Source organism: Egretta garzetta, unplaced genomic scaffold (genome assembly GCF_000687185.1).
Source record: "Egretta garzetta isolate BGI_Z169 unplaced genomic scaffold, ASM68718v1 scaffold760, whole genome shotgun sequence".
NCBI lineage: Eukaryota > Metazoa > Chordata > Aves > Pelecaniformes > Ardeidae > Egretta > Egretta garzetta.
The window spans coordinates 155057-183031 of record NW_009258217.1 but is presented as its reverse complement, the minus strand read 5'-3'; the positions used below and the strand labels follow the sequence as shown (position 1 = coordinate 183031).

Sequence of the window (27975 nt, the reverse complement as noted above, 5' to 3'; positions counted from 1 at the left end):
CTGTAAATTCACTTAAAATGTAATCTTCTCATGCTATTCTGTATAAAGAGCTGTCATACTATATGAAGTGAAACTGGATAAACAGGGATATTTCTTTTTTTTTTTTTTTTTTTTTTTTTAAATTAAAATTTTGGGCAGGAACCTGAATACATATGCCATGTTAGTTTACAAGAGGTATTTTAGCATAATTCTTAAAAATCAAAGCAGCATGGCATGTTGAAAGGTGTTTATGTAAGAGAGCAGGTATTTATACACTGCTTTCAGTAGTTTTGTAAATAGCAGTCACACTGTATCTTGCTTAATCATTCATTATTTCCTAACTTGTAGTGAATATATGAAAAAAGCTACAATATTTGTTACCACTCGCTAATTCTTTGCTATTCTTTTATTACAGTTGTGAAGGTGTTTATTTTCTATCGTTCTTTGTGCTGAAGCACATGAGGGCAGAGCGCATGGGGAAGCAGAGGAGAGAAAATATTAGAATTTAGACATGTTAACAAAACATCTTCAAAGTATGGCTTTTATGAGGCTTTCATATAACTACAGAATGCAGCAACCACCCTTCATACCATACTGAATATAACGGCGATTTTTTTTTTTTATACAACAGTAAAGTTAGTCCTATAAAACTTGACGAGTATGGTAGTGTGCTGTATATTAGCAGGTAATTGGTGTAGCCAGCAGTAATAGTACGAAGGATAAACTCTAGGTTATAGCAGAGGCTTCCTACCTTATGTTCCAGTTTTGTTCAGGTGATATTGATCTGATTATTATTTTTGTTCTGAGGTATTTAGAGTTTGGAAATGTTGGTGAACTGTCGTTGAAGCTGTTCAACTCATCTAAGAATTGGATAGTGCTGCTTTGAAGCTGTGGAAAAGTAAAACCAAAGGATATAACTCAATTTTAGTTTTTATATGCCTTCATTTTTCTAGACTCTCTTAATAAAATTTTGTCATGATTTAATTTTATTGTGAGAACTTGTTTGAAGTTTGAGAGTTTTGCCATTTGCTTTGTGTCTGTGAGATCTCATCCTCAAACTTAGCCTGGAAACAAGTCTGTTTGCATAGGTTGTACATAACTGATTCTGCTGGGGTTTTTTGAGATGTGCTGGCAGCAGAAGGGTTTTCCTCTTTAGAAAAACAGATCCCAATGTCTTTGTACGCATCTAACTGATGTGACAGATTTTACAAAGACAAGTTCTAGCCACCCATGTGCTTATTGAGAAAAGCAGGCACCAGAACATGCGCTCTCCAACAAAATACTGGAGTGTATGGCTACCAGTTCTGAAATGGGGAAGGTGAAGAGAGTAATAAGATAAAAGATTCAATTCTAAATATAAGTTGGATTTATTAATTTGATTTAAGAAATTGCTTGACCATGTAATGGTAGAAGGCATCTTGGGTAAGAATGAGCAGGATAACAGAGCAAAACACTGAAGAAGGCTTTTTATTACTATCTGGATTATATTGGTTGGCATTTTATAGTATAAGTATTTGCATCTTATAGTATGTATTCAGCTTTATAGATGGGAGTTGAATGTGAGACATAATGTATTAGTCACAAAATGAAAATATTAAGTCTAATGTTGAAGCTCTGTATTTTAAAAAGGCAATTTTTGTTCTTTTTTAGGTAAGCTTCTGGGTTGTTAGAGAGATTCTACATGCACAGACCTTAAAAATAAGAGCTGAGGTTTTGAGCCACTATATTAAAACTGCGAAGGTAAGAATTAGGATTGGGGGTGCGGTGGGATTCACCATGATGAAAGTTCTTAAGCTGGTCAGTTCAAAAATACACATGGGTAAATATTTATCTGATACCTGATTTAGTTGAGGTTGTATCTGTTGACATGAAGAGCTGTTTGGTTTCTGCGTGTAATATAGGGACAAACCAAAGGCCTGGCACTGGAAGCTAGCTGAGTTTTGCTTACCCGTGAATAGTAAAAAAATCACAATTACAAAAAGCAAGTAAGTATATATGGGGCAGTTTTTATATCCATTAATTTACTTACTGTATCTATTATCTTGGCTTTGCTTACTTATGGCTGCAAACATGAAATTACTGCTGTTAGTGCCATTTGAAGGATTTTCTGTTTACACCAAAGCTATTATCAAAACAGCTTGGTGCCAGAGGTCACACTAATTAACTTTTCTTCAGATAAGCTGTAAATCTACAATACAGTGAATTCTTTGTGCTGACAACCATCTGATATTGTATAGCTAGCAGTCCTTTAATGGTATCTCATGCTATATTGCTTTATGCATGAACTAATTGGACTTAATAGTTGCGTGCCCCTGAAGTTCCCAGACTATCCTGATTGGTTATGACTTCTGTTTCAATGCTGGCAGCAGCTGGGAAACCCCTTTTTTAATTTTTAATCAGCTACACTGTCCTTTGGGACAGTGAACTTTATTACCTTGTTTGAGGACACGTGGGGATGGGGGGAGGGTTATTGTGTAAGTGCAGGGACAAACACCAGTAGTACTATTTGAAAGGATAGTACGACTATGGTATATGACAAATATCCACCTGCCCCACTTCACCCCACAAAATACTCATTGCCATTTACACACAGTTACTAAAGAATCCTCCCAAAAGAGGATTAGGAGAGGGAAACACTTCTTCAGTAGGCATGGAAAGACCCTTGTTTGTCAGTAGACATGCTGGAACCATAGGGTTCTGGGCACCCAGACTGAAATTGCTACTTGAGCAACCTGACAATAAGCATTAAAAGAGGCATTTCTGAGTAATATCTATGAAGACTTTGTTCTGTAAAAGGCTGTTAGTTTTCTGGCAGTGTATTAAGTGGAAAGAGAATAATTTGCCCTGCTCCAAAACTATTAGCTGGAAAACTGTCCTTGCAGTATCACTTTCAGCCTTCCAAGTATAAGGTCTCCTCTGATACTCAGCATTTATTCAGAATGAAGTTAGCCTTTTGTCCTGTTATCTCATGAAAGACCTCCTAATCAAGAAAACTGGGGTAAGCTGAATTTCAAGGAGGAAAAATTACTTCCACCATTTCTTGAATAGCAAGGGTTCCTTATATTGTATCATGTTTCTGACCGGAATCCTAACTTACCTTGGTGAATTTTCCAAATGGGTTGAACAGGATTTGCAGTACTGTGACAGAGTATCTGTTTCTCTTTATCAAAGTCTTTTTGTTAGGGGTAAAACCTCAGTTTTTGTGCACTCTGCCAGAAATCCCTGGATGTAGTTCAGATCTCTGGGTGCTCATAGATATCAGAATAATTGATATTGCAGAAGTGCTTAAGGAACAGCATTTTCGTATGGACCATTTTTAAGCTTTTGTGACAGTAGTACCAGTAGTTAATTCACCAAGGCAGATTGATGGTTTTGGGGACAGAGGGAAAGAAAAAAAGAGGGGAGGAAAATTCCAAATATGTAAGAAAATGCACTTATGCGCAGTGCTTTGTAGAGAGTTTTTAAGAAAATTCTTTTATCCTGATGTTTTCTGTGTTCAATTTTGATTTCATTGTTCCTTTCCACTAGTTATAGTTGTCATCCCCAAAATTGTATTTCAGTGAGAGAAGTATTCCAGGTACATGGCTTTTGAAATTTACCTGCTTGATTTCACCCTGCAACAATATTTTTTGGGTGCTTTGGTGCAGCCTTGGTAGCTACGTAAACCTGTGGTGCCAAATGCATTTAAAATATTAAATACTGCCATGATTACATCATTCACAACTGGGTTATCCTTTTTGGCATATTAAGTTTGAAAATTCTGTTGAATGCTATGAAAGGAATTTGTTGGGTTTGAATGTCAGAAAATTTCTGGCAGTTCTGTTGTATGTCCCAAGATGTATGTATATATAGATTATTTTTTCTCAAGAGCTCTCTCTGGACTATGAAACAGTAGTATAGTCTAATCCAAAACTGTATAGATGCAGTAATGAAAAATTAGGAGGTGCCATAGAAGTGGTATGAGTGCACAGCAGTTCACTGTAATTGACTCTTCATTTTAGAGCATACAAGGTTTCTTAATTTTGAATTTTCATGTATTCTGTATTAATTTTTGACAGCACTTGGAATGTTGTTTATTGTTATTGTATATATTTTTGTCCTCAGAAACTGTATGAGCTGAATAACCTGCATGCTCTTATGGCAGTTGTGTCAGGCCTACAGAGTGCTCCAATCTTCAGGCTGACTAAAACGTGGGCGGTAAGTGAGCAGCAGGGCAGTGAAGGGGTTTTAATTTATTCTTAGGAGAATGTAACATTCTGGAGCTTGTTTTCAAGGATGCAATAATTATGACAGATACTTTTAATCTTCTTGTACCGTGTGTGTGTTTCTAGTGCCTCTTAACTCTATGGTTTCCTGTTGGTTTTTTTTTTTTTTTTTCTATTCTGGCATAGAAATATTTTCCTTTGAAAAATAGTTCCCTGCAGATTCTGCTAAATACAGAGGCTTCTAATTTGGCCAGAAACTATTTTGTATTTAGTTGCTGGAAAATTATGAATGCCAAAGTGGGTCATACTTTAATCGTTTAGGGGTTTATACTGTTGGAATTTTTTTTGCTATGGAGAGCAGATGTCCAGAAACTCTTGATTCAGTTTCCATAAAGAGATTTGTAGTTTCTCTGACCAATAACTAAATCTTGCAGTTTTTTCTCAGTTTTCAGGATTATTTTCATAGTTACAGCTGCATTGCACAGTATATTTGTAGGTCTGCTTTTGTACAGTTATGAAAGAATGGTGTTCTTTGGAAACATTTTTATTTTACATTTGTTTTTGTGTAGTTGTATCCTTGATTAGAACATTAAGAATGACTTTTGCTCATTTATACCTCAGAGCTGAGAAAATATTGTGCTTGATTCAGCCCTACATTGTGTAGTTATCCAGCTGTATAAACAGATGAACTGTGACAATTTCAAGTGTGATAGAAATAATCAGGTGACTAAAACACTCCTGTTCAGTGAATCCATATAAATAGATCGTTAAAAAGAGCTAAAGACTTTCACTGCAGTGTGTCAACACATCCTCACATGTGTTTCTTTGTCTGATAACTGAATGATGATAATGTTGTTCAGTTGATAAATGTTACCAAAATTGAATATAATTCACTCCTGCCAAGATACTCATCTAGAATTCAGTGCACATTTTGCAAATGCACAACTAAGACATTGTTTCAGAATACCAAAAAACTCTCTAAAGAAATCTTAATGAAGTTCACACTTTAAAATGATCTTGAGGAGAACTGTTGTTGTTCTGGTTTTGTCGTGTCGATGAATTGATGCTTAATCAGTTTTTACAACTGTGGTGCCAAATTGATTTATTTATTTATTTTTTTTTTTGGTGCATGACTCAAAATGAATGTCAGCTGTAATATATAACCATAATATATATGGTTACATAATAATATAACCATATTAGTTACTATCATAATTATGCCATTCAGAACTGGGAATCCCCATTTTCTTTTCCTATTTGGTCAGCCAGTAGTCTTGTTTTGCACTTAGGATGATTATTTGTGTGCTGTTCGCCTATGGATCAGTTTTTAAGGTTGGTCCCCCTTCCAGCCTCTGGAATGCCAGGTAACTTCTACTACGTTTCTGCAGGTGTTTAATTTCTCATACAATCCCAAACAAGTCTATGCTTTTCATCATCTTATATATGCCTTTGCAAATTCACGTTGCACATTGCTATGTGCACTGCAAACTGATTTAGATGTCTTTCACTCAAGTTCAGTTTATAAATTCTTGAAGTAATTCTAAACTTTTGGCTTTCTGTATCTTAAAAGCAAGAAAATACATGTGAAAAGGCACACCAAGCCGTTATTTGAGTCACCAAGTCATTTGAGTAAGTTCTACAGTAACCTTGCAGTAAAGAAGGATTTCTTCTCCATTTCTGATATAGTTTGTAGCAACCCACAATCAACTCAACTGACAGAGTCAGGAAAATAACTGCAAGCATATTCACTCCCTTAAAAAAAAGTCACCTTATATGGTTGGAATCTAGAGTTGAAAGGAGCCATTAAATATTTGCTTGATAATCTAATGTTCCTAAAAAAGATGAAATTCATGTCTTCTGACGGTATGTCTGAATATGTCTTAAACTTGTCTCACTCACTGCCTGCGCACCCTCTGAACTCTGGAGAATAATAAATGCTTCTAGTGTGTGATTTGCCCTGTTCAAAACTTGAAATAGACTGTGAAGCTTTCCAGGAAAGTACATCGAATATTCTACTTCTCTCCATTTAATGTAAAGGGAGTCTAGATGACCAGCTAGGACTTGGGCAACATAAGCAAATAATCATCAGACATCTGAAGTTGGGCAAGTGAATCCTGCTCCAGTCTCCCAGCACCCTGAAACTTCATCTCTCCTTTCTTGCATTTTAAAAAGGTTGTCTTCAGTGCTGGCACACTATAATTAGAAAGCCAAGAGCAGTCTGGAAGGCTCTGAATCCTTCCCTGCTACGGTAAACTATCAGCCTTAGCTTTTGTTGTCTCTGCATATGTCCATTTCTTTACTGTTCTTTGCATCATTTGAGCCTAAGAGACAGAGCAATAAAAATTACTTAGGAAAAGAAGCAGCTCTAAAACTGAAGAAATAACAGCTGGGTCTTTACTTGCCCTCACAGAAACACTCTTAATATTGTCAGGTTCTCTGTACTTTTTTTGACATAGATGCAGGAAGTGAAGACATGTGAATTGCACCATGAGCACAAGGGCAAGTCATGCAGGATCAACTTGTTTAGAGATTATTCAAAGAGCCTGAAATGATATATCAGACTTGAAGAAGATTGTGCAAATCAGCATGTTTTAGGAAAATACAATCAATTTAATTTAAGTCTGAATTTAGGCCATTAGTATATCTATTAAGTCTTGTATTACCTTCCAGTCTGCAAAACTATAAAAGCCTTCCAGACACCAAATGGTAGCAGAATATTTTTAGAATATTATTAAAGGCTAGCTAATCAAGGCTGATTAAACTGGAACCATTTTTGAGGAGACAAACTTCAAAAGATAAATGTCATGTTCTGGTGGTTGGAGAAAAGTCATGCCTGTCTACTGTTTCCTTGTCCTGGAATTGGCAGATGTCTGCAGTTTTAATGAGCATGAGGTGCTGTTCATCCGTATATTGGAACCAAAGCTAAAGATGTAAATTAATTGCTGGAATGTCCAGAGAACAGTATGTTTTAGGAAACAATTCACTTTTTAGAAGTGACTTTCTTCTGAAGGCCAGTGTTCAGTTTGAACTAATGAAGACTAGGATATAGGAAATGTAAGTAAAAAGAGCAGTTATTTCAGTAGTGAATTTACAGCTTTACAGAACACTTCACTTCTATCATGTTCACATAGGTTGATCTTTAACTGAAAGAGAAAAGGGAATATGCATAAAAATTTAGTGATCTGATTCTTGTAATTTTTGCATTATTGGGTATCTTATGGGGAAAAATTGTGACTGGGACTAGAACACTGAGTCTTTTGGCAAAATGTTCAGTGGGAACATCTTATAACCTTCTTTAAATTCTGGCTCTGAATTGAAATGAAGCCTTTAATGTGGTTTTGCAGGAGTAGTTTAGCTTGTTTTAAAAATAACTTACTTTCCCAATGTTACAAAGAGAGCCTAGTTGCTCTTAATTCTGTCAAAGGAAGGGTGGGGTCGGGGAGGGAGGAGGAATGGACAGTGAAGGAGATCCATGACTTTTAAGTTTTGTGTTCAAAGTGGACATTCTTCTAATATTAAGAGCCAGTAAAATTGCAAGTTGGCAGAACAATATGCAACCTTTATTCAAGTTGATAATGCCTTCTGTAGAGAAAAATGGATTAAATCCTTACTCTTTTCCAGGCCTTCAAGTACATGAATATGTGTCTGTCTGCATTAACTTTTTTTTAAATTGTAGTTTAGTTAAAGATGTTTATCAGATCTTAATGGTACTGTTCTACTCTTTGGAAAAGAATTTGTTGAGATAGCTCTCAACTGAAGAATAAGAACATATTTTGGAATTTGGGTTTTTTATGAAGCTGGATCAGTATAAAATTTCTCAGTGGATCTGACAAATGTTAACTTATGGATAATTAGAGTAAATAAAATACTGCTTTTAAGTACTGTAGAAGTGGCCAGCATGTGAAAGTGTGATGTGTTTTAGCTAGATTAGTCTTTTGAAAACTTGTATTATTTCAGAAGGATCCTCCAGGACACCGAAGTTTATACCTGGCTAATTTTCTAAAAGGATAGTTTAAATTTAACAATTAAATTAACTCTCCAAGTACTCATCATTAAGGAGTAAATGCTGTAATTTTGAATCAGTTGTATTTGAAAATAAACCAACAACAACAAAAAGGGAGGGGAGGGGGGTGGATATCCATGCTGTTAAGGGTAAAAGAGAAATCATAATGATCAAATTTAATGCTCGTCTGGTTTTGGCTGTTTTGTTTGGGTCTTTTTCCCTAGTTATTGAGTCGGAAGGATAAAGCTACCTTTGAAAAGCTGGAGTATGTTATGAGTAAAGAAGATAATTACAAAAGGCTTAGAGACTATATCAGCAGCTTGAAGATGACTCCTTGTATTCCCTATTTAGGTAAGCTGAAGTATTTCTAATGGGAAACACTAATGACACGCGTGCTTCTCCAGTAGTTACACAAACTAAACACCATCTTTTAAGCATTCACAAAACTATTACAATACTTCAGTAAAGAATCTATACCCAGTAGTTGATTCTGGATAGTCTGTATATGGCAAAAAATAATTTCACTAGCTTCAGAAAGAAAATATCTATTAAACCTCACAAACACTTCAGGTTTACCTACAGTATCAGTTTTCTAGGAAATTATTTTCCTATGTGCTGTATAGATACACTGATTGGCTTCTGGAGAAGTACTTAAACTGTTATGCCTGCTAGCACTCTTAGAGGGTAAATACTTGACTGTTATAGTAATGATGGCTTTTAATTTATGAGAAGCTATAAATCACCAACCTCTGAGATAAGTAAATGTAGATCTTAGTGTTTGGAACATGCTAAAATCTGGAGATATTGCTGCATTTAGTTATCATAAGGTGACAAGAGAAATTGGGTTGTTACGACTGACTCAGCTTTATGGAATAATTATGAGTAAGTGTATCTGAAAACTAGATAAATGTGTTTAATATGTATTGGTTTTGTTGCAAAACTAATCTAGTGTCACTTCATGTCTCGGTTTAGACTGTTTAAAGTGATCAGTGTGCTTTTTTAATATAGCTTTTCTTTGATACCATAAGATGTCTGTGGTCACATCAAATTAAGGAAATGTTTACCCAATTTTTTCCTTTTCCAGAAAAAATAGCTGGTATTTTTGCAAATATAAGTTGCTCTTACACCTAAATTCAAGATGACCTCCTGTGGTCACTAAGGCTTATAAAACTGTAATCTCTTTTTCCTGAAGTTTGATACTTCCTTTACTCAGCTGGACTATTAATTTTTTTCAAGATTAATAACTTGACTGTCATCTTTATGCTGTGATCTATGTGTCTGTCACAATATTATTTCAGTTGTTTCATATCTTGATATGAGTGACAATACCATCGTTGTTAGAATCTAGAATGATTCCTCTAAAATGCATATATCCAGGTTTTGCAAAATTGGTTGAATTCTACATGCTCTATACTTAAATATAAAAAAATACTTTGTGGAGAACCAATAATTTTAATGACAAGTAGTCCTATAGAGTTCCTCATTCTGTCTTCATTTTTTACTTCCCTGTTACATCCCTCCCAGAAACATCCATCAGTTCCAACATGGTCTTAACAGCTGTTAATTTCCTGTGTTTTCAAGTATTCAGGTGTTGGTAATTGTTTGTGTCTAGAACAGAAGAATCAGCATGAGTGTGTTTTCTCTGAAGTGCAGATGTGAAAATTGCAGGTGTGGCATACTGTCACATGCTACCCTGTTTGTTGATGTAACTATTAAAACTAGGCCTCAATTAAAAGGGGCAAAGAAGCAGCCAAACATAATGTAATGTGATTAAATGTGTCATTTGTAGCTTTCCCATCATGTGTACACACATGGTATATATGCACTGTATATGGTTCTGAAATGCAGTTTCTAGCTTTCCAGATGCTTTTTAGCTATACCCCATGATTTATGAAACATGAAGCCAGGTTCTAAATTATTTTCTTGCTGAACATAGAAGTCCCAAGCCAACCTGCTGTCAGGCTTTGTGGGTTTTTTGGTTGGTTTTTTTTTTTTTAATCTTATGATACTCTGACCCTTGCCATTATAGTCTACTAATGCTTACTGCTGTACAGAGAAATCTTTATGCTTTGGTGTATTTGTCTGACACTTTAAAAATACTGCCTTACTATGTGCAAGTGTATATTTTAAAAATAAGTGGCATGTTGGAAAACAATGTTTTAAGTTTTGTTCAGTTACAGATGCTTTCTTCAATATATTAGCAACCTCTTGTCTAATTTTTGTGTTAGAATAAGCTTTGAGCTTGACTTGATAGTTTGTTGAAGTGAAAAGTATGTTTATTTTCTGCTTAGAAAGAAAGAAATGCTCTTTGCTGTGACCCTCTGTTGTTAAAGAATGTGTTATGACCTGGTTCCATATAATATCAGTTCTGACTAATGACATGAAGAATGTCCTTATACCTTTTTTTAATTCTCCAGAGGAATAGTGAATGCCCACTGGTGCACTCCCTCTAAAATTATTTTTGTACAGTTTAAATATATGGCAAAAAGAACAAAATTGTCTTGAAACTGCAGCCATTATGAAGCTGGATCTATCCTGGAAGAGATTGTCTGTTGTGCCCAATTTTTCTCATTTGGTCAAAGCTTTAATCTCCAGTAAGACCTGAGTAGATTTGCAGGAGTATTATTTCTAAAATTTCCTTCCCAAGGCATTTTTACAAATGTAAGAGTCATATGGAACAGAAGTGGCTTAAGTTGCTTGTTTTACTTACTGTTTTAAGCTTACCGGCTATAGGTTATAATTCCCGAAAGGATCTTTTTCTGCTGTTACTTCTGGTATAAAATCATGTACAGGAGTAGCGCTGCTCCTGGTTTAAAATGTGTACAAAAGTCTACCTAAAAGTCTGCTGTTTCAAAGTGTGATCATGGCGTGCACCGGAGGGGGGTATTAATCATAAGGTCCATTTCCTTTCGTGGAAAAAGGAGGTGTGAGGTGAGACTCTCAGTGAACTGTTGGTGCAAAGATCCTGCAGTTGCTGTGCTCCCCTAAAATGCTCTTTAGAAGAGCACAGAGAATCAAGCCAGTTACATTTGCCATTGCAAATCCCCTCTGGAGAAATATTGGCACTGGTTGTGAAGGACCCTGTTTGGAAGGTCATAGGGAAAGTGAGCATATAAAGGAAATTTCAGCTGCGATTTCAAGGATGAATGTTTTACCCTTCAGAGGTTACTAGGTTTACCCTTATGCAAACAAATATAAAATGTGGGTGTGGAGTTTTTTTCATGACCGTCTTAGCATTATAAGATAAAGCATAAATGCTTTTTTGTGTAGTCTTTGCAATGGGAATGCAGCCACAGAAGTACAGATTGTTTTCTTATTAGCACAGTTCACTCACTGTAATTTTTTCAGTTCTTTGCATCAGTAAGTGTGGTGCAATTCCAGTGTTCTAGAAATGCGAGTGAGAGCAGCACATAGTCAGTGTGGGCTCACTAACTTAAATATGAGTGCTAAGAGCCATGCAACACCAATAAAAATGTTTAGCATTAGGTCCTCATTACGCAGTGTGGGGTATGTCATCACTGTTGCATCACCCAGCCAACTAAAGTAGCCAAAACAAATGGGAGCTGTATATGTAATGTTCTATTTTGCCTTAGACTAAAAACCCATTCTCAAAGGGAGTCTTATCAAGGGGTTCTGATTAATATGAGATTGCACAATGAAACAATTGAGCCATGTCTTGAGAAGTAAGATTTTTATTTAACTAAGCAGTACTACCTTGTGAAATACTTTCTTATAGCGGTCTTTCAGGAATTATATCCAGAAACAGAAAAGCTGAAAACAGGTTATTGAAGTATTCTTCTGACGAATATTCAGCTAATTCAGTGATAAGGCTGGCAATAGACTTTGGAAATATGTGAAAACCGTGTTGCAGGTTTAGTACAGATTACACTTTTTCAAGGTCTGCTTGGTTAAATTTGGACTGATAGAATAGGAATGGCGAAAGCTATATCCTTCACAGACAGACTGCTTCTGAACGTCCAGTGCAATGAGCTCAAGGAATGCTACAGCCTCTTTTGAAAAACTTTTCTTAAAAAAGTGAGAGAGAAAACATTGAACTTCGTAATTTGCGCTGGTTAGAAAACTCAACCCAAAAGCTAAGAACTGATAGTTGCAAGCATTTGAAAGTAGTAAATTATTGTATGAATTATTATTATCATCGTCTTATGAAATTATTATGAACCAACCTAAAAAAGACACACTATGCTTTCTTTCCTCATAATCTTAAATCAGCAACTTAAAAGTTAAGTCTTTCCTTTCAGAGCACAGCATTTGTACAGTCTGAGCTTTCTGGGTATATTTTGTAGTAATGTTTCATTAACATTATCCTGCAGCTTTAAATTGGGAGAGACTCACTTTTTAGATGTCTAATACATAAGATCCAATTTAAAGGCTGAGTGAAAGCTAATTTTACTTAGGGGTTTCTGCAAAGCGTACCTTTCACTGACTGCACTGAATAAACACACACTGTTTTTGTAGCAGGCAAGAGATTCTTGTGGTAAAGTAAGATCTCTTCCAAGGAGTGGAAATCTGTTGGTTGAATAAACTAAAGCTGTCAGAAGTGTTCATTAAAGGAACATTTTGGAGAGCATTTTCAGCTTTTAAATTTATGTGAACTACTCTTCTACCCAGCTGCCACAGAAGAAAAGAATAGACTATAGACAGTCTGAATTTTAAGCGTTTGCAATTAAAAAGCATGTTACAGAACACTCAGTCAGTGAGGTCTGTATGATATTTGTAACAAACAAATATTTCTTATATGAAGAACAGTTTCAGAATTTGTAATCTTAAAGATTTGTTTCAGTTAAAATTCTTGGAATCTGGGAATGGAATATGCAGGGACTGATTCGCCACCCCCTCAGCCTGCCAACCCCAATTAAATATTGTTGAAACTTGTTGGCTTTGATCTCTGACCAGAGATTTAACTACAACCCTTGCAGCTATATATTATCAATGAAGCTTTATCTACTCCAGAGAATGTGTTTTGAAAGCTATTTTCTCTCCTCTGAACTACAAATGAGGTTTTGCATAGCACTTGGTATTGACTAATTTAACATAATATTTGATTATTCCTCTAGCTATATAGGGTTTCTTATGTTAAGCAGGGACAAAGTCCCTTAAAATGCTGAAGGGACATACGAGGTGCCAAACAAACACATTGGTTACCATTCAGAACAGCATATTTAGTTTTTGTGTAATATCAAATTAAATTAGGTAACCTGCATGGCTAAGTACAATTATTAAATAATTTTATATACTAGAAAGAAAGCTTTGGTTTCGGAGCCTCTGTTACCTAAAGTGAACATTCGGTTGATTTTGATTTTGGAAGGATCTTGTTTTAATGCAGTATGTCTTATGGCATTTGTTTAAAGGTTGGGAAAGTATTTTATAATTGATTTCTTAAATTACATATTCATTCCAGTGGAATTCAGATATCCAGAGGGAAAAAAATTTAATATAGACAATATCAGAGTTTTATACATGTAGGGGAAGGGAAATGTGTTATGTCATAAGAGGAGTCAAAGTTTGGGGTGGCAGGAAGAATACACTCAGAGCTGATTTCCGCTTTTGCGTTTACTATGTCAGCAGAAAGCTGTGTTGGAGGAAAACTTAAAATTTTCAGAGACTTGGTCCTTCTCTAAATTAGTACATGTGAACACTTGTTCAGACTTTGTCGCTCCTAATTGGAGCAGGGGAGGGGTCTCCCAAGTGTCAAGTCATGATTTTAATATCAGGAATTTTCGTTTTGTCATTTAAGTTCAAGGTATCAAGAAATATTTTTGTTTAATTAGTATGTTTGATTATGGAGATAGAAAGTAAAAAAAAAAAAAAAAAATTACTGAGCAATTTGGTTATCTTGAGTTTATCAATTGTTTCAGACAATTATTTTTCTTGTGTTAGGAACATTTTGCCTAAGTGTTTTATAGAAGGTAGGATATGCAGATCTTAAGAAATTCTCTACACCACTAAGAAATGTTATATTTTATGTTTAATTTACCACTTCATTTTGAAATAATTATTTGTTGCAAAAATCTCTCTCTGCTGGCAAAGCTAGAATGTCTTCAATTTTTTGTGTAGCTTCCTGGAGTAAATCTTAAACAGTAATGTGAAGTCAGATTTTCATTGAAAGAATACCAACATTTTTAAATAAATTGTTAAATAACTAATCAATTTTCACATTAAAGTAAGACAATGTCATTTCACATATTTACATTTAAGGGTTGAGCTAACCTGAAAAAGTATAAGCTTTTTAAGTGAAAAAGCTTATAACTTGTCATATATCTGGAATTTTTTACCAGCTTTAATGACTGTTTATGTAAAGCATGTTGGACTTGAACAAAGATAAATATGCTTTGCAAGAACAAACATCTGCTTTCGTGAATGTGTGTTTAAAAAACCACCGTCTGTCACAGTAAAAAAGGTTTCTAAAAAAAGGAGGGGGGAACACAACAGGGGGAAAAAGACAGGAGAACTGTAGACCTGCTTTTTGCAGGGGCAGATTGTGCAAAATAATGATTAAAAAGTAATATTTTATTTTTCTGGAACTCAAGCGCTGAGAAGTTTATACGTAATCACTTGAGCGCCGTGGGTTTTTCCTGCTCAGTCTATAGGTCTGATCATCATTTGAACTGCTTTCAAGGAGTAGGAACCTCCCCGGTACTCAGCCCAAAATATTCCATCCTGATACTTGCTCCTGTAGTGGCCACCTCTGTACCACACCCCATTAAGGTTAGAATGGGCACATGCGTTGTACCACCAGCCACCTTTGTGAAAGTGAGCACAGTTTCCTGTGGAAAGGAAAAAAATAGGTCAACTTCAACATTAAAGAAGAGAAATGGAGATTAGTAAATGCTTTCACATTCTGGCTTATTCTTAGAGGGAACTCTGAAGTACTTCATAGCCTGTTGTGGTCATATCAATTGCTGCTTCTACCTAAACTGTAAATTCTGTTGTAACAGCAACCATTGCCTGGAGGGATGATCATTAAACACGGTATTTAATGTGACAGCTGAAAACTGAGGAGATAACTCTTCTCAGACTACCAGCAGTGCTTGTCTGTGAGCTAATATTCAAGGAACTCGGATTATGTACTGTTTAGAAATACTTCAGTGGAAGCAATGTGAGTTGATACAGTCCCAAGCAGCACACAGGGCCACAGTTCCACAAAGAGTTGCTTGTAACTTGTGTATTTACTGTTACAGGCTTGTTTTAAGAGTTTGCAAGATTTGTCCAGTGTTATGGTTATTGACAGCTGAGAAAAAGCTGTTGCAAGTATTACACTCCCCAACCTTTCTTTTACTGCTAAGGCTTTAAGGGGAAAGCTGGAGGAGATGCCTGGAAACGAACAAAAAAGTGTCTTTTAAGGAGAAAGAAACAGTGATCTGTCTGTTTCTCAAGTGTTCGTACATAACTAAGCCTGTGCACAATTGCAGTGCCTTTCATGCTGTTCAGAGGCTTTAGTTCATGGTGGTAGTTGTTAGGTGGCCACAGCACTGCTCGGAGATCATCTGGACAGGTATTCTGACTGCAGAGAGTCACGTGCAAATGATAAGGATGTCACTGAGAGTCACGTGCAAATGATAAGGATGTCACTGAGAGTCACGTGCATATGATAAGGATGTCACTGAGAGTCAGGAGCAAGCTTTATATTTAGCTAAGTGACATCCTTATCATTTGCACAAGCATGCCTGCAATGAGAGTAATAGAATTTGAATTTCTGAATGGTGCAGGGACTTGAAGGGGGCCCTGTCAACATGATTTTTATCATTATCAATTTGAAGCATCTTTCAATAGAGTTGTTTTATCAGAATTTACATACTACTTTTTATACTATATTCTTTTTTAAAGGTGGTATCACTAACGGAATCTACTGTATTCACTTTTCATGTACACACTGCTTTCCTTACCTGAATACATATCCCTGTCTCTATCCAGTGTTGTAAATTGCTTTCCATTATGCCATATCATGGAATCGCCTGCGTTTCCTTGGTATGTTCCTAAGCGTAGCCTGTAGAACTCGCTTTCAGGCTCCAGGCGGAAACTGCTGTATTCTGCGTAGACTTTCTTATTGCTCCAGTCCTCTAACTCAATCAATAGTCTGTAATTATCCTGATTGGTAAGCATGTAAATATTTTCTAGTCCCAGCCAGTACTCTCCATCAATGTTTCCAAATCCTTTCTGTACAAAAGAAGATCAGAAGGTGATGTTAGCTTAGGTTTTCTTGTTTGTCAAAACACTGAACAGCAGGAGTATTATAAACCATTGGAACTTGTGTACTGAAAGCCTTTAAGTTTCCGAATGACTGCTCAAGCCGTGCATTGAAATGCTTTATTTTGCTGCACCTGGCCATTTACTCAGTTGGACTGTTAGCTGCATGAGGTACTACCAGAATCAGTAAAAGTGGCAAAACTATCTGTTTTCTGTCATGTGCTCTTTTTAAAATAAAGGGAGAGAGAATCGAGAAACTGAAACAATATATTTTTGACAAAGTTAAGGGGATCTTTGAGAATGTATGAATAATGACATTTAAGGGGGTGTATTTCCAGGTTGGAAAAGGTATTGATCAACAGGCTCAGTGTTCAAGGCAAATAACTTTTCATTGCCTTTTTAATGCAACTAGTGGTGTTGTTTATTGTAAATTTAACCACATAACTCATCTGTGCTTTTTACTAGATTTATTAGAAATGAAATACAAAGATGTCTTTCCTTTCAAATCACAGACTATCCAGTGTGGTAGCTGTGAAGTGGTATGTCTACTGTTTCCTGTCCCTCAGTAAACCAGTATTGTTAATGTTGGGCATTGCAGCTGAGGTGGGTACATCACCCAGAGTAGCTATCTGCTATGCTTCCTAGTTTCTGAGGTCTTTCCACTCTCCTTCTCAGGCCGTTGATTATGTAGGATCTACAGCTGATTTCCTACTTTGAATCACTTTCTGTGGAAGTCTCTCTGCAGTAGATAAGTAGTCTAGTGTCCTAACTCAAGCTGCAGTTTCAAAAGTGGCTTATGTTGATCTAGCATCATGCTGCTCCCCAAAATGGTAGTGGTGACTTTCTCCTGGCTCATGGCCACATTTGCAGTACTTCCTTGGTGTCAACATTGTAGCTGTGCAGCCACACAGAGATCAGGAAAGAAGTAGAAATGTGGTCATGGGAGACATTTCTGTTGTTAGTGGTGCAGCCTTTAGTTTAAAGCCAGTCAAAGTCACAGAGGTGCACCTTCAAGTACCTCAAGTTAGGTAATAAGAATACCATCTTCAAATACTGCAATTTAATGAGAAATCTCTTGGGGGCAAAGTCTTGGCCAAGATTGAGCCATTACTAAATGCCATTTGTAGAGTCTTCTATATTTTCTTTGCTTTATTTTCAAAAAGTTTATGGTTACTGTATAAGACACTCCATTACTACTCTAAACATAGTTTAAAAAAAAAAACCAAACCAACACCCCCGCAAAAAAAACCACCAAACAAAAACCCCCCCCAAAACCCCACCCACTTTTCTGAGAAGTTAAGACTTTGGATAACAGTTACTAAAGAATTATTAAATTTCAAAAATGCAAAAAGTGAAAAACCTCATAGTAATCTCTTTTCATTTCCTTTCATTTCCATATCTTATTTTTAGATTACTAATTGAGTTAAATGTGGCTCGGTTATCTCTTCACATACAATGCACATGGGAAATGTAGAACTGTGTCCTGTATGTATGAAGTCAGCACATGGTTATTTTTAAAAAACCCAACAAAGCGGATTTTCTGATTTCCTGTCTACCATGTAATTACTCCAAAGCAGCATGCGTTTGTCATCCTATGTATTATGCCTGTTAGGGCATAACATCACAATAACACACCAGAATGTCTTTCCCTTCACCAGCCCTATATCTTCATAATTTTAAGGGTAGAAATTATTTCCCTGAATCCATTATTAGGAATGTTTTTAAGTTGAGGCCCTGATCCTGCATATCTATTAATGTGCTTAAATTAATAATTCTCCTGGCTGACATTGCTTATTCATAAGGGAGACAATTAAGCTTTTCAAGTACTTACTATAGTTCTCTGTGTGTTAATAGAATGCATTTAGTTAGCTCTTTGTAATAAATGACTTCCCAGTCACTTTCTAGAATAACATGTGTCTCCCCCATTGTTCTGTTGTGCATTAGATTTGCAGGCTATTTCAGACAACAAGTTAGTTAATACAAAGTTAAGTAATGCACTGACTGAAATAGGACATTCCCACTGAAATATGTTTGCCTCTGAGGGATGACCATTCTTTGAAATTATTTTTGTTCATAAAATTAATTTCACTATCTTAACTTTTGCAGCTATCTATTTCCAATTCCTCAGGTTTTATCATTCAGTAAAACCGTTTGCAATGAAGAATTGCATTGAAAATGTTTGCACCTTCTTGATTGCAATAGATAATGTCACTGCTGCACTGAAATACAGATGGTTTTCAGCATTTCAGAATTTACCTTGTAACTGTCCCAGTTCCTGAAAAAGTTGACGGATCCATCTGTCCTCTTCTGAATAACTGCCCATCCTCCAGGGTCCAGGCTGTTCTCACACCATAGTTGCATCGGCTCATTACTGTTTTCAGGTTTAATCATATAAATCCCACTGTTGGAATGCCCAGCTTCCTTGGCTTGTTGGCAGTCTTTGAATGGACCTTTTTGAAAAGAAATACTGTAAGCATTGAGGCTTGACTCTGCAGTGCACATTGTTCAAGAATATTTTGTAATGGAAAGTCAGCAAATTCAATTAAGGTAAAACTACCATGGAAAACAGTGTAAAAAGTTACTGTCTTAGATTAATTGCATATATATAAATAAATACCTCAATATCCTATATAAATTTTTTTAAACAAAAACTTCATTTTGCTGAACAGATAATAGAGTTTGGTCGCCAACACCCCATTTTTAACTTTGTTGTGTCAAAGATTTATACTCTGACTCTTGATATTCAAGAAGTACATTATGATTTTCATTGACTGTTTTCTCCTGTACCACTTTTCCAAAAGGCAGACATCAATTTACTTCATTGTCCTAGTGCACCCATTTGAAACTGGTGGAAGTTTAAAACAAAACAAACCCAAGACACCCCAACAACCCCCCCACACACCCCCCTGCATACATCGATAGTTTGAACTTCATAACTTTTTTGCCTTTATGTACTTGCCCAGTTCTGGGATCAGCCTGTTAACTGTGGACAGGAATCTTTTTAAATGTCGTGTCATACTGATGTGATACGTGTGGATGGATACTGATGAAGAAAATATGCAAGTAGTGGAGAAGGACTTTTGAGCAGCTAAAAGGGCTCGCATACTTGTTTTCAGGGCTGTGATTCTACAAAAATGCTGTTGAGAGTGCTGCTTGAAAGCTGTATTTTAGACCAAGTCGGTAGTGGTTTTACAAATATTACTTACAGAAGAGCATCTAGTTATTCTGTAAGAAGCATGCAACTTATATTTCTCTGAAAACTTTGCCTAGTTTGCCTTCCAACTTCTGGTAGTGTTTTTATTTTCTACTTTTTAGAAAAGGATTTATATTCATATATCATTACTTCAGTTGATTTAAAGAGAGACTGGTTACTTACTAATGCAAAGCAGGATGTGTTCTGATGGGTAGTTAGTGGTGGATGTCTTAAACGTACTTGAAAACTCATACTCAGTCAATTTGAAAATAAATTACCTACAGCTTTGCTCTCACTTTCGAAGGCTCATTTTCCCAAATCTGCTTGCAAGTTCTGAGAACTCATCAGTCACAGAAGAAGCTAATGTGCAGAGAAGCATAAAAGACAGTCGCTGAGGTTATTCCTTAATCAAAAGTAGAGGTTGAGTGAAAGTGACCTTCATTGCAGATTAAGGTGGTGTGACAAAAGCAAATTGAAAGTCGCTCTTTTCTCAGATTTTAAAGTAGTAGTTGCCAGTTGGGTAAGTGTGTAATTATCAGGAAATCGATAAAGCATTTCATATTAATTAGTGCAAAAAGCTTTTGTATCTAATGAAGGTGACTTCTTGGAGGTTCTAGCTGTGACAGTGCTACCAAGAATGCTGCAGATATTGAGCCATCGTTGTAAGTACTGCTGTGTACTGCACCGTGAGCGTTCAGTGATGGTTTTGTCACTTTTGCGGTGCACGCAGTAGTAGCTTAGGAAGGAAATACTGTAGCTTTGGTATGAGAGTGCTTTTTCTCTTGTTCACAATTAAAATTTCCATGTAGATTGTGCACATTACAAAGTTTGTCCAATGGATAGATTATTTCCTGGGCTAAGTTGGGTCTCATTCCCTTTCATTGAACAGTCTAAAGTAAACTTGTGTGCTGTATAATTGAACAGGGAGGTTGATCTAGAAGTATTATTGTAAAGCAATTATTACATTAGAAAAAGTGTAAACAGATAAGTGGTGTTACTTGTAATGTTAATTGAGCATTAAGAATAGCTCCATTAGATCTGCTGTGTATTATTTCATATGATTTCTACTGGAGGAGGAATTGAGGACTCATTTTTCCATAACAGACCCAAAGAGATGTCTGGAGTGATTTTAAGTAGCTTTTAAGAGGGACAGAATTGTGTTTGTCTGTATATATAATACACTTTGATCACTTCTGAAATGCAGCTGGCATTAAGGTCACAGGATGCAACTTGTCTGCTCTGATGCTCAGATTTGTCTATGTGCTTATCATGAGTTAATGTTGTAGTAGAAGTAACAGGCTTCGCTCTTAGTGTAAGGAAATCCAACAAATCCCATAACTTTTGGTGTATAGCCTTGAATCTTTTTTGAGAAGTAAATTCTTTGTTATATATTATTATTTTAAGTTTACGCATAAGAACTGATCCATTTCTTGTTCAGTGCAAATGCTGAGATTTATGAAACTGTGTAAGACTCCACAGTGCTGGTCTGAGTGGAGGCTCTTTGGCTAATGAAAAAACCATAATTATTCTGTTCAAAATTTTGTTATCCATGTAAGGAATAAGTACTTCATGCATATCTGGTCTTTTGTAACAGTCTGTGTACACTAAGATGCTGAGACAGTTATAATTTAGAAATATTCTGAGAAGATGATCTGTTAAATATTTCCCTTTTAAAATTGTGGTTTAGATGTATGTTTTAGTACAGATCATATTCTATTGTAAATTAAGATCTAGTAGAGAAGGAAAGCGATGAAATAAATTTTATGGAAGCTTAATAAAATGATGGCTGAATCCTATTTTAAGATGCAGATGTTTTCTTGAGTAGGTGATATAGAAGCTGTGCTTGTGTAAGCTCCATTTAGAGGATTTTTTGAGCAATAATAGAGGAAAATTTCAAAACAAAATTGGCCATCTAATAAAAAAAGGTACATTGTTAACTGACAGGTATTAGCAGCAGAGTTGGTTGTGTGTGTGTAATTTTCAAGTACTCTTTCTACTTGAAGTGACTTTTTGCAACATAGTGGCAGTAAAATTTGGGGATGCTGGATATTTTTCCAAAGATTAAGGTAACTGTGAAAACTGTAGTTCACAGGAACATTATTCTTCTCAATTTGTAGAGCAATTTTAAATGCAAATTAACCAAAATACTCTTCAGAAAATAAGATCTCATCCTTTGTTCCCTATATACTTTGAATTTTACTCTCCACCCACAATATTAAGATGCATATTGACCCTTCTGTAAAATTCTGCTGCGGCAAGTATTTGTTAGGTATAACTTCAGATACAGTATGAAAAAGCTCCTACTTGTTGGTCCAGTTGTGTAATCCGTCATAACCAAGTCTTTGATAGGCCTATTTCTAAATGGGACTGCTTGGTTTTCATTGGACTTCTTTGACATCTTGTAACTGGAAATTTCATTTTTCTATGACGTAGTTTTGGTTCTGTGCACCATTAAATATGCTTACCTTAATTTAAAAAAAATCAGAGGTAGTAAGTGGGCATTGTGTTGCAATTTAAAAGCTTTGGGTTTGATGATTGATACTCTACCAGCTGTCGCAATTTTCAACCCTTATTTTCCCAAGGCACTGCAAGAAACACTTAAACTTCAAACTCAAAAATCTAGTATTAAATCAAGGAAGTTGAAAAATGTTAAAATAAATTTCCTAAGATTTCTTTGTGTTCCCTTGCAAAAATAGATTCAAACTCTGAACTTTTAGGGGTAAAGAGGTTAGTGGAAACCATGGTAGATATTTTCCTCTTAATTATTTAGTGCTGTTGCTTCATTTTGTATGTGTAGAAGGCATATATTGAGAGGGAGAAAGATGGATTTATAACAAAACCTTGAAGTGTGGGTTCTCTGGGAAACAGGAAGTTGCTGGGTTTTAGAATTATACTTCTGCTGTCTGACCAGACATTAATGTAATGCTTTTATATTAGCTGTTTCCTTTGCATCATGATGCGCAATTTAAATTTTCATGACATCTGGCACTTTACTTGGGCTTGTGCCTGAATTTTCTGTGGACCCTGAATAAAAACAGTTGTTCTTTACATCAGCAGCTAGTTGTTTGTAATGCTGTAGAACAGTCACAAATAAATGTCTTAGGAACCAAGCTAAACTTCCAATTGTGACTACAGGCCATGTGAAAGAAGGAAAAAAAAAAAAATTCACAAAAACCCCTTTTGCTGTGCAAGCTAACAGAGGCCAAGAGCAAGCACTTGAATGGATGTCTGAGTTAAAACTTGTTTTTTCTGAATCCTTAATTTTTTTCATCGCAATTCTGTCAAAAATTTAATGGAGACTGATAGAATTCAAGGCAGCTCAGAGGTAGTTAATTTTCTTGTCACAAGTTTTGTTTCTACTGATAAATGAATTTATCTAATGACCTGAAGAATGTAACACATGAAGATGTGATGCAGTCTCCTGGATGTATTTTCATAACATTTATGGTATTAGTTTAACTTGCCACCCCCACTGGCATCACATTACTGGGAATGTAGTTATGCATTTTAAATTTTCAAAGCTGAGTGCATCTAATTGGATCGAGCCTTGATTCAATTATCCTTTCAAACTTATCTTACTCTTGAATATCTCAACCAAACACTTAGAGGCTTATTACATGACTGTGGTGGATTTAGATGTTCATTTTAAAGCAGCTCAGAATAGAAGGAGTAAAATTCTTCTAGCAGGTTTAACTTCTGGCAGCAAGGGCTAGCTGTACCAGATACTTTAAATTCTTCATTCTATTTCTATAGCCAGGACAGTTTCCCTCTGAAATAGAGAAATCTTAGGTTAGATAAATAGTGATAGGTGACTCACCCTCATTAATTAAAGCCAGTGGTGGTACTCTGAAAGGACTCTTTGTAGGAGAAGTAGCTGGATCAGGTGGTGGCCTTACATCTCTGTCTCTAGGGTAACCCGGGTCTCGCTGTATCTCGTTACCTCCCAGAAGAACAGGAGTGTATGGCTGGCTGTTAGGAATGTGCTGTGGCACGACTTGAACAAGCGGTGGAGACCCATGGGTGTCCTGTCGTGAGAAGATTCTCAAGCACTGCTCTTCCAGCAGTGAGATAGTCACAGACTGATTATTTACAAGATCAGTTAGTGCTGCATATTTTACTTCAAGCTCCTTGTATTTCGTTGCCATCTTCAACATTTCTGTTGTAACATTAAGGACTTTGTTTTCCAGTTGGGAAAGCTCAAGTGAGTTATCACGCTTTCGAATTATCTCATGCAAGAGTTGCATATACAGTTGGGTGACCCGAGAGTTCATGTTACGACTTTCTTTCCTCAGTAATTTTACTTCATTCACAATGTTTCCATCCACATCCACTACCAATTGCAAAATGTCAATCTCCCGCTTCTGCTTGGACAGCACATCCTTCAAGTTCTCTATGTCCATTCTTGTGACTTCATCTTTTCTGTTACCAGTACTTGGTCCATTAGTATTCACGCAAATTGGCCCTGTGATTTTTTGTTCTGGGACCAAGAATGTGTAACCACATTTTTTCCCTTCCTCTCCACCATCTGCTGAACGAGGGTGCCTCCGTTGGGATGTTTTATTAGGCTTAGATTGTTCTGTACAGCGCCCGATAGACAACAGCAGGAACAGCAGTACACCCAAAGTCCATTTAAATATCTTCATTTTGAAGCAAGTATGATGACTGTCAGAAGAGACTATTGAACAGATAGAAGATAAAATAATTAAATTAGAGCCCATAACTAAGGCTTCTGTATCACTTAAATTACCTAAAACGATGGGTTTGCCATGCTTATGTGTATGTAGACAAGTCTTTGGAATCTGTTACTTGAAGCTAGGTTCCATTAGATTAGCTTCAAATAATAGCTTTCTGTTTTGAGCAGCAAACCTTAAAATTTAGGTGTTGGATTTAGTAGAAAAATAGTTGCAATGGATAAACTTTCAGAAACAATGTTCTGCTTAAATTATGTATTATGCTTTCATTATAAATTAGATCTGTACTGACTGCAATTAAATGCACAAGGTTATGGAACATACAGAGTGCTTGCAGAGTATCTTCGTGGAAGGGAAGTAGGGAGAAACTGATGGATGATAGTATTTTCAAAAGTATTTATATAAATTTTGGAATTTAGACTATATAAGCCTTTCTGGTCCTCTTCCAGCTTTATATATGTGTATATATAGATGTATAATCTGTTAAATACTATTTATATACCTTTCATATATACATGCATACATTTTACAAATTTATATACACACAAATAGACTTGAAAAATACAAACATATTGAACACTATTTTTGGATACTAGTGTTAGACAGGAAATTAGTGTAACATAGTTGTCTTAAACATCGAAAATTACATATTCAAATAACTTTAAATTTGTAAGGAAAGCCTATAATGCTGTTTGCTCTGTATTTGTGTCCCTACTTAGTTACCTGTTGAGATGAACGTTTAAAATTGTTGTCACATTATCTTTGTATCTGAGAACTTTTTTATCCAAATAACACTGAAGTATCAGGTGTGTTATCAATATAAATACCATTGTGAAGTTTCATTCATCTTTTAAAGAAAATAATGTATTTCTTTTAACTTTGTGTGAAGAACGGAAATGCAGCGATAAAGATTCAAGAATGTTTTTAGGCACACCTGGGTCTTTTAGCTTTATTTTTTAAATTTTTGAGATTATAAACAAAGGTAGCACTTAAATTAGGGAAAAACCCCATCATTTTTAATGTTTTATTTGCTTTAAGCAGATTACTCTTCCTTCTTATCTCAGCTGTTGATCTGGCTTTCCTTTCCAGACTACTGTTAGTGGTTGTACAAGGCCTTGTACAGTGGCCTTTGTATAGTTAGAAAGAGAAATAAAGTAAAACCGGAGAAAGCTCATAATTTTCATGCTGTTCCTGCCAAGTTCAAGTTTAAGTGCATTTGGCAATCCTGAATCAGTCACCATGAAGGAGAAGCAGACCAGTGCTGCTTCCTTTACGTTCACATTTACAAATGATAAGGTGACTTTTGTGTTGGGTCACTTCTCCCACTTCTGTTACTGGCTTTAATATTATTGCTGGAAATTGTTTGCTCAACCTCAGAGTAAACAGATCAAGTCTTTATTTTTTGGCTTTACTAAGAGTAGTGGTTACAAACTTCAAACCATGCTGTACATGGAGTCAGAAATTATACTAAGAATCTTGATCAAATGATCCACTGTTGCCTAAAAAATAATTTTTTGTTTGGCTGACATTTGCATTGCAAGCCCTGGTTCTGGAAGGGGAAGAAAAACTTGCTTTTTAACACCTACTGAAATAATTTGTTACCCTACATAAATGGAGGGAATACATAAAAACTTGAGAATATTTGTATTTAAAGACTTATTTCTGTATGTTTCACTGTTAGTATGTAATAATAAGTATTTTGGTGTCTACGAATAAATATTTTTTGTTCAGAAACAGAACTTGATTAAAAGTTTTAATATTTCTCTGTGGAAAGTGTAACTTTTGTTTTTTAAAAAAAAAAAAAATAGTGGGAAAAAGTATTACTTTTCTCCAGAGCTAGTTGTGTATTTTTCTTTGGTAATTTCAGACATTTAAAATATTAATCACTTGAACAGTGCCATTGGAAGTTCATTAGGTTAAATTTCCACATGAACCATGGTAAATGCATGGGAAACAGGTCTGTGTGTAGTTTCTAGCCTGACAAGGATGAGCTGAACTAATTGTCTGATGCTTGAAACCTCTTCACATTTTTCAATACTTTATGTTCAGTGTTTGCAGATGCAGGGAAAGCAACTTTATGGCATATGGTTAAGGATGAAGCCATAATACAAGTCCAGTATTTTACTATTTCCACAGTATATAATAGCTACTTCATAGTCCAAAAAGGTGAATAACACTTTAGTTCTTGGTAGTTTTTAAAGACCCTATACAGTTACTTAAATAACGAATGGCTGGGAGTTTTCCCCACAGCAGCACATTTTTCCCCTGAAATACATTAAAAGTTAAATTAATCTTTCAAAACCAAACATTTTGCAATGCAGCCCACTTTCTGACCATGTATTCTGCTTCAGTCTGCTTTCTGCATTTCTTTTAATATGTGTTCATTTTGAATGCTTACACTTATGTGTTAAAGTTAGAAGTTCTGAGTCTATGTATGTTCTGTCAGACCATAAAATGAATTAAATGATCTAATGTAGCATAACCAAATGCAACAGCTGCATAAGATTATGCCCTGGAACTTGGAAATAATTCAGATGTCTTGTGTTAAACTGATACATTCACATAAGCATGGATCAGTTACTTCTGAGAATCTACCTGGTAGGGAACATACATGCTTCCATGCAAACTTTGATGTTGAAAAAACTACATGTCTTAATGTTGTTTGGCATGTTTGAGCAGCTTAATGCCTAACTTGTTATACAAGAATAGGTTCTGAGTAAGATATTTACCTGGACTTTTAATCAGCTTAGAAGGAAATGAAAATACTGTTTCAGAAATTTCCTGATGTTCTGGGCAAGCAGCTTAAAAAAATATAAACTGTTTATCCAAAGTATCGTAGAATGATAGCCTAATATGTAAGACCTAAAAATGACAAATACTAGAGTTGGGAAATAGTTTTAGGGTGTTTTAATTAGACACATTATGTCACAGGTTCCCAGGTTTAGATGGTTAGGTAGTGTCATAACCACTATGAGATAAAGCGGTAGAGACTCAGGGATCAGTTTAGACAGACCACAGTCTCAAACCCTTCCTGCAAGTCTAGAGTTGCTTGTAGTGACTGGGGCTGCTGAAATACCCAAATGCAGACCTTGGAAAATAAGCGAGGGAGATTGTGATTACAGATGCTAGTGCCTTAAAATACATTATTTAACTCTTTGTGAACTGTCAGTTCAGTAGACTGACACTTCATTTGGTTCTGTCATGTTTCTGTGTCACCCAGTTTTGGGTCTCAGATTTCTGTAGATGTGGCATTGTTTACGTTCTGGCATGCTGATGTTTTATTGCATCTGCAGGAGACAATGTGCAACTATTTATAGCAACACAACTTCATCATCATCTTGTCAGAAGTACTCAGGGCTGTGGATAGGGCTTCAATACCATTTTGCACTTAATGCCATCCTTTTTCTTCTGTTTTTCTTCTTTTTCCAGACTGATCCCCATGAAAAAAAAAAAAATCAAAAAACAACCAAAAAAACTCGAGCTTAGTCTTTGATTTTTTTACTTTTAAAAGTGTTTAAAGGAACAGAATGCCAATTTAAAAGAGCAAAATAAAAGAGTAACTAGAATTTTTAACTTTCACTGAGAAACTACTATGACATGGGTGGTCTTACCCCCAAAATATTGTATCACTTAGAAATATTAGAGTTCCAGGGATGAGGAAGTGTGGAAGGTAATATGTATTTGGCATTTTTTAACTTT

At 35.7% G+C, this 27975-nt stretch overlaps 2 protein-coding genes across 7 annotated transcripts in view; one reads left to right on the top strand and one right to left on the bottom strand.

Moving 5' to 3' along the window:
* The window catches only part of RALGPS2 (Ral GEF with PH domain and SH3 binding motif 2), a 100652-nt gene that overhangs the window by 30873 nt on the left and 41804 nt on the right, over window positions 1–27975 (top strand). For all 6 annotated transcript variants that reach the window (XR_004842281.1, XR_004842242.1, XM_035897525.1 and 3 more), the window contains exons 5-7: window positions 1630–1719; window positions 4084–4176; window positions 8412–8538. Coding sequence is in view for 4 of the 6 variants with exons in the window: in XM_035897525.1 (XP_035753418.1) it covers window positions 1630–1719; window positions 4084–4176; window positions 8412–8538 (310 nt within the window). In the remaining 2 variants the exon portion in view is untranslated. The remainder of the gene's footprint in view (window positions 1–1629; window positions 1720–4083; window positions 4177–8411; window positions 8539–27975) is intronic.
* ANGPTL1 (angiopoietin like 1) lies at window positions 14785–24234 on the bottom strand. Its single transcript, XM_035898412.1, has 4 exons — window positions 23403–24234; window positions 18649–18842; window positions 16092–16362; window positions 14785–14972 (listed from the first exon to the last, which is right to left on the bottom strand). The coding sequence occupies exons 1-4, from the start codon at window positions 24226–24228 to the stop codon at window positions 14785–14787; spliced, it is 1479 nt and encodes a 492-aa protein (XP_035754305.1). The 5' UTR covers window positions 24229–24234.

Bases quoted from the DNA above. Each gene is read 5' to 3' on its own strand.
- ANGPTL1 (XM_035898412.1), bottom strand. From the start codon at position 24,228: ATGAAGATATTTAAATGGACTTTGGGTGTACTGCTGTTCCTGCTGTTG. The intron at 18,843-23,402 runs GTGAGTCACCTA...CTTTTCAAAAAG, and splicing joins ACTGGCTTTAATTAATGAGG to GTCCATTCAAAGACTGCCAA. The intron at 16,363-18,648 runs GTAAATTCTGAA...TCTTTTGTACAG, and splicing joins GGAACTGGGACAGTTACAAG to AAAGGATTTGGAAACATTGA.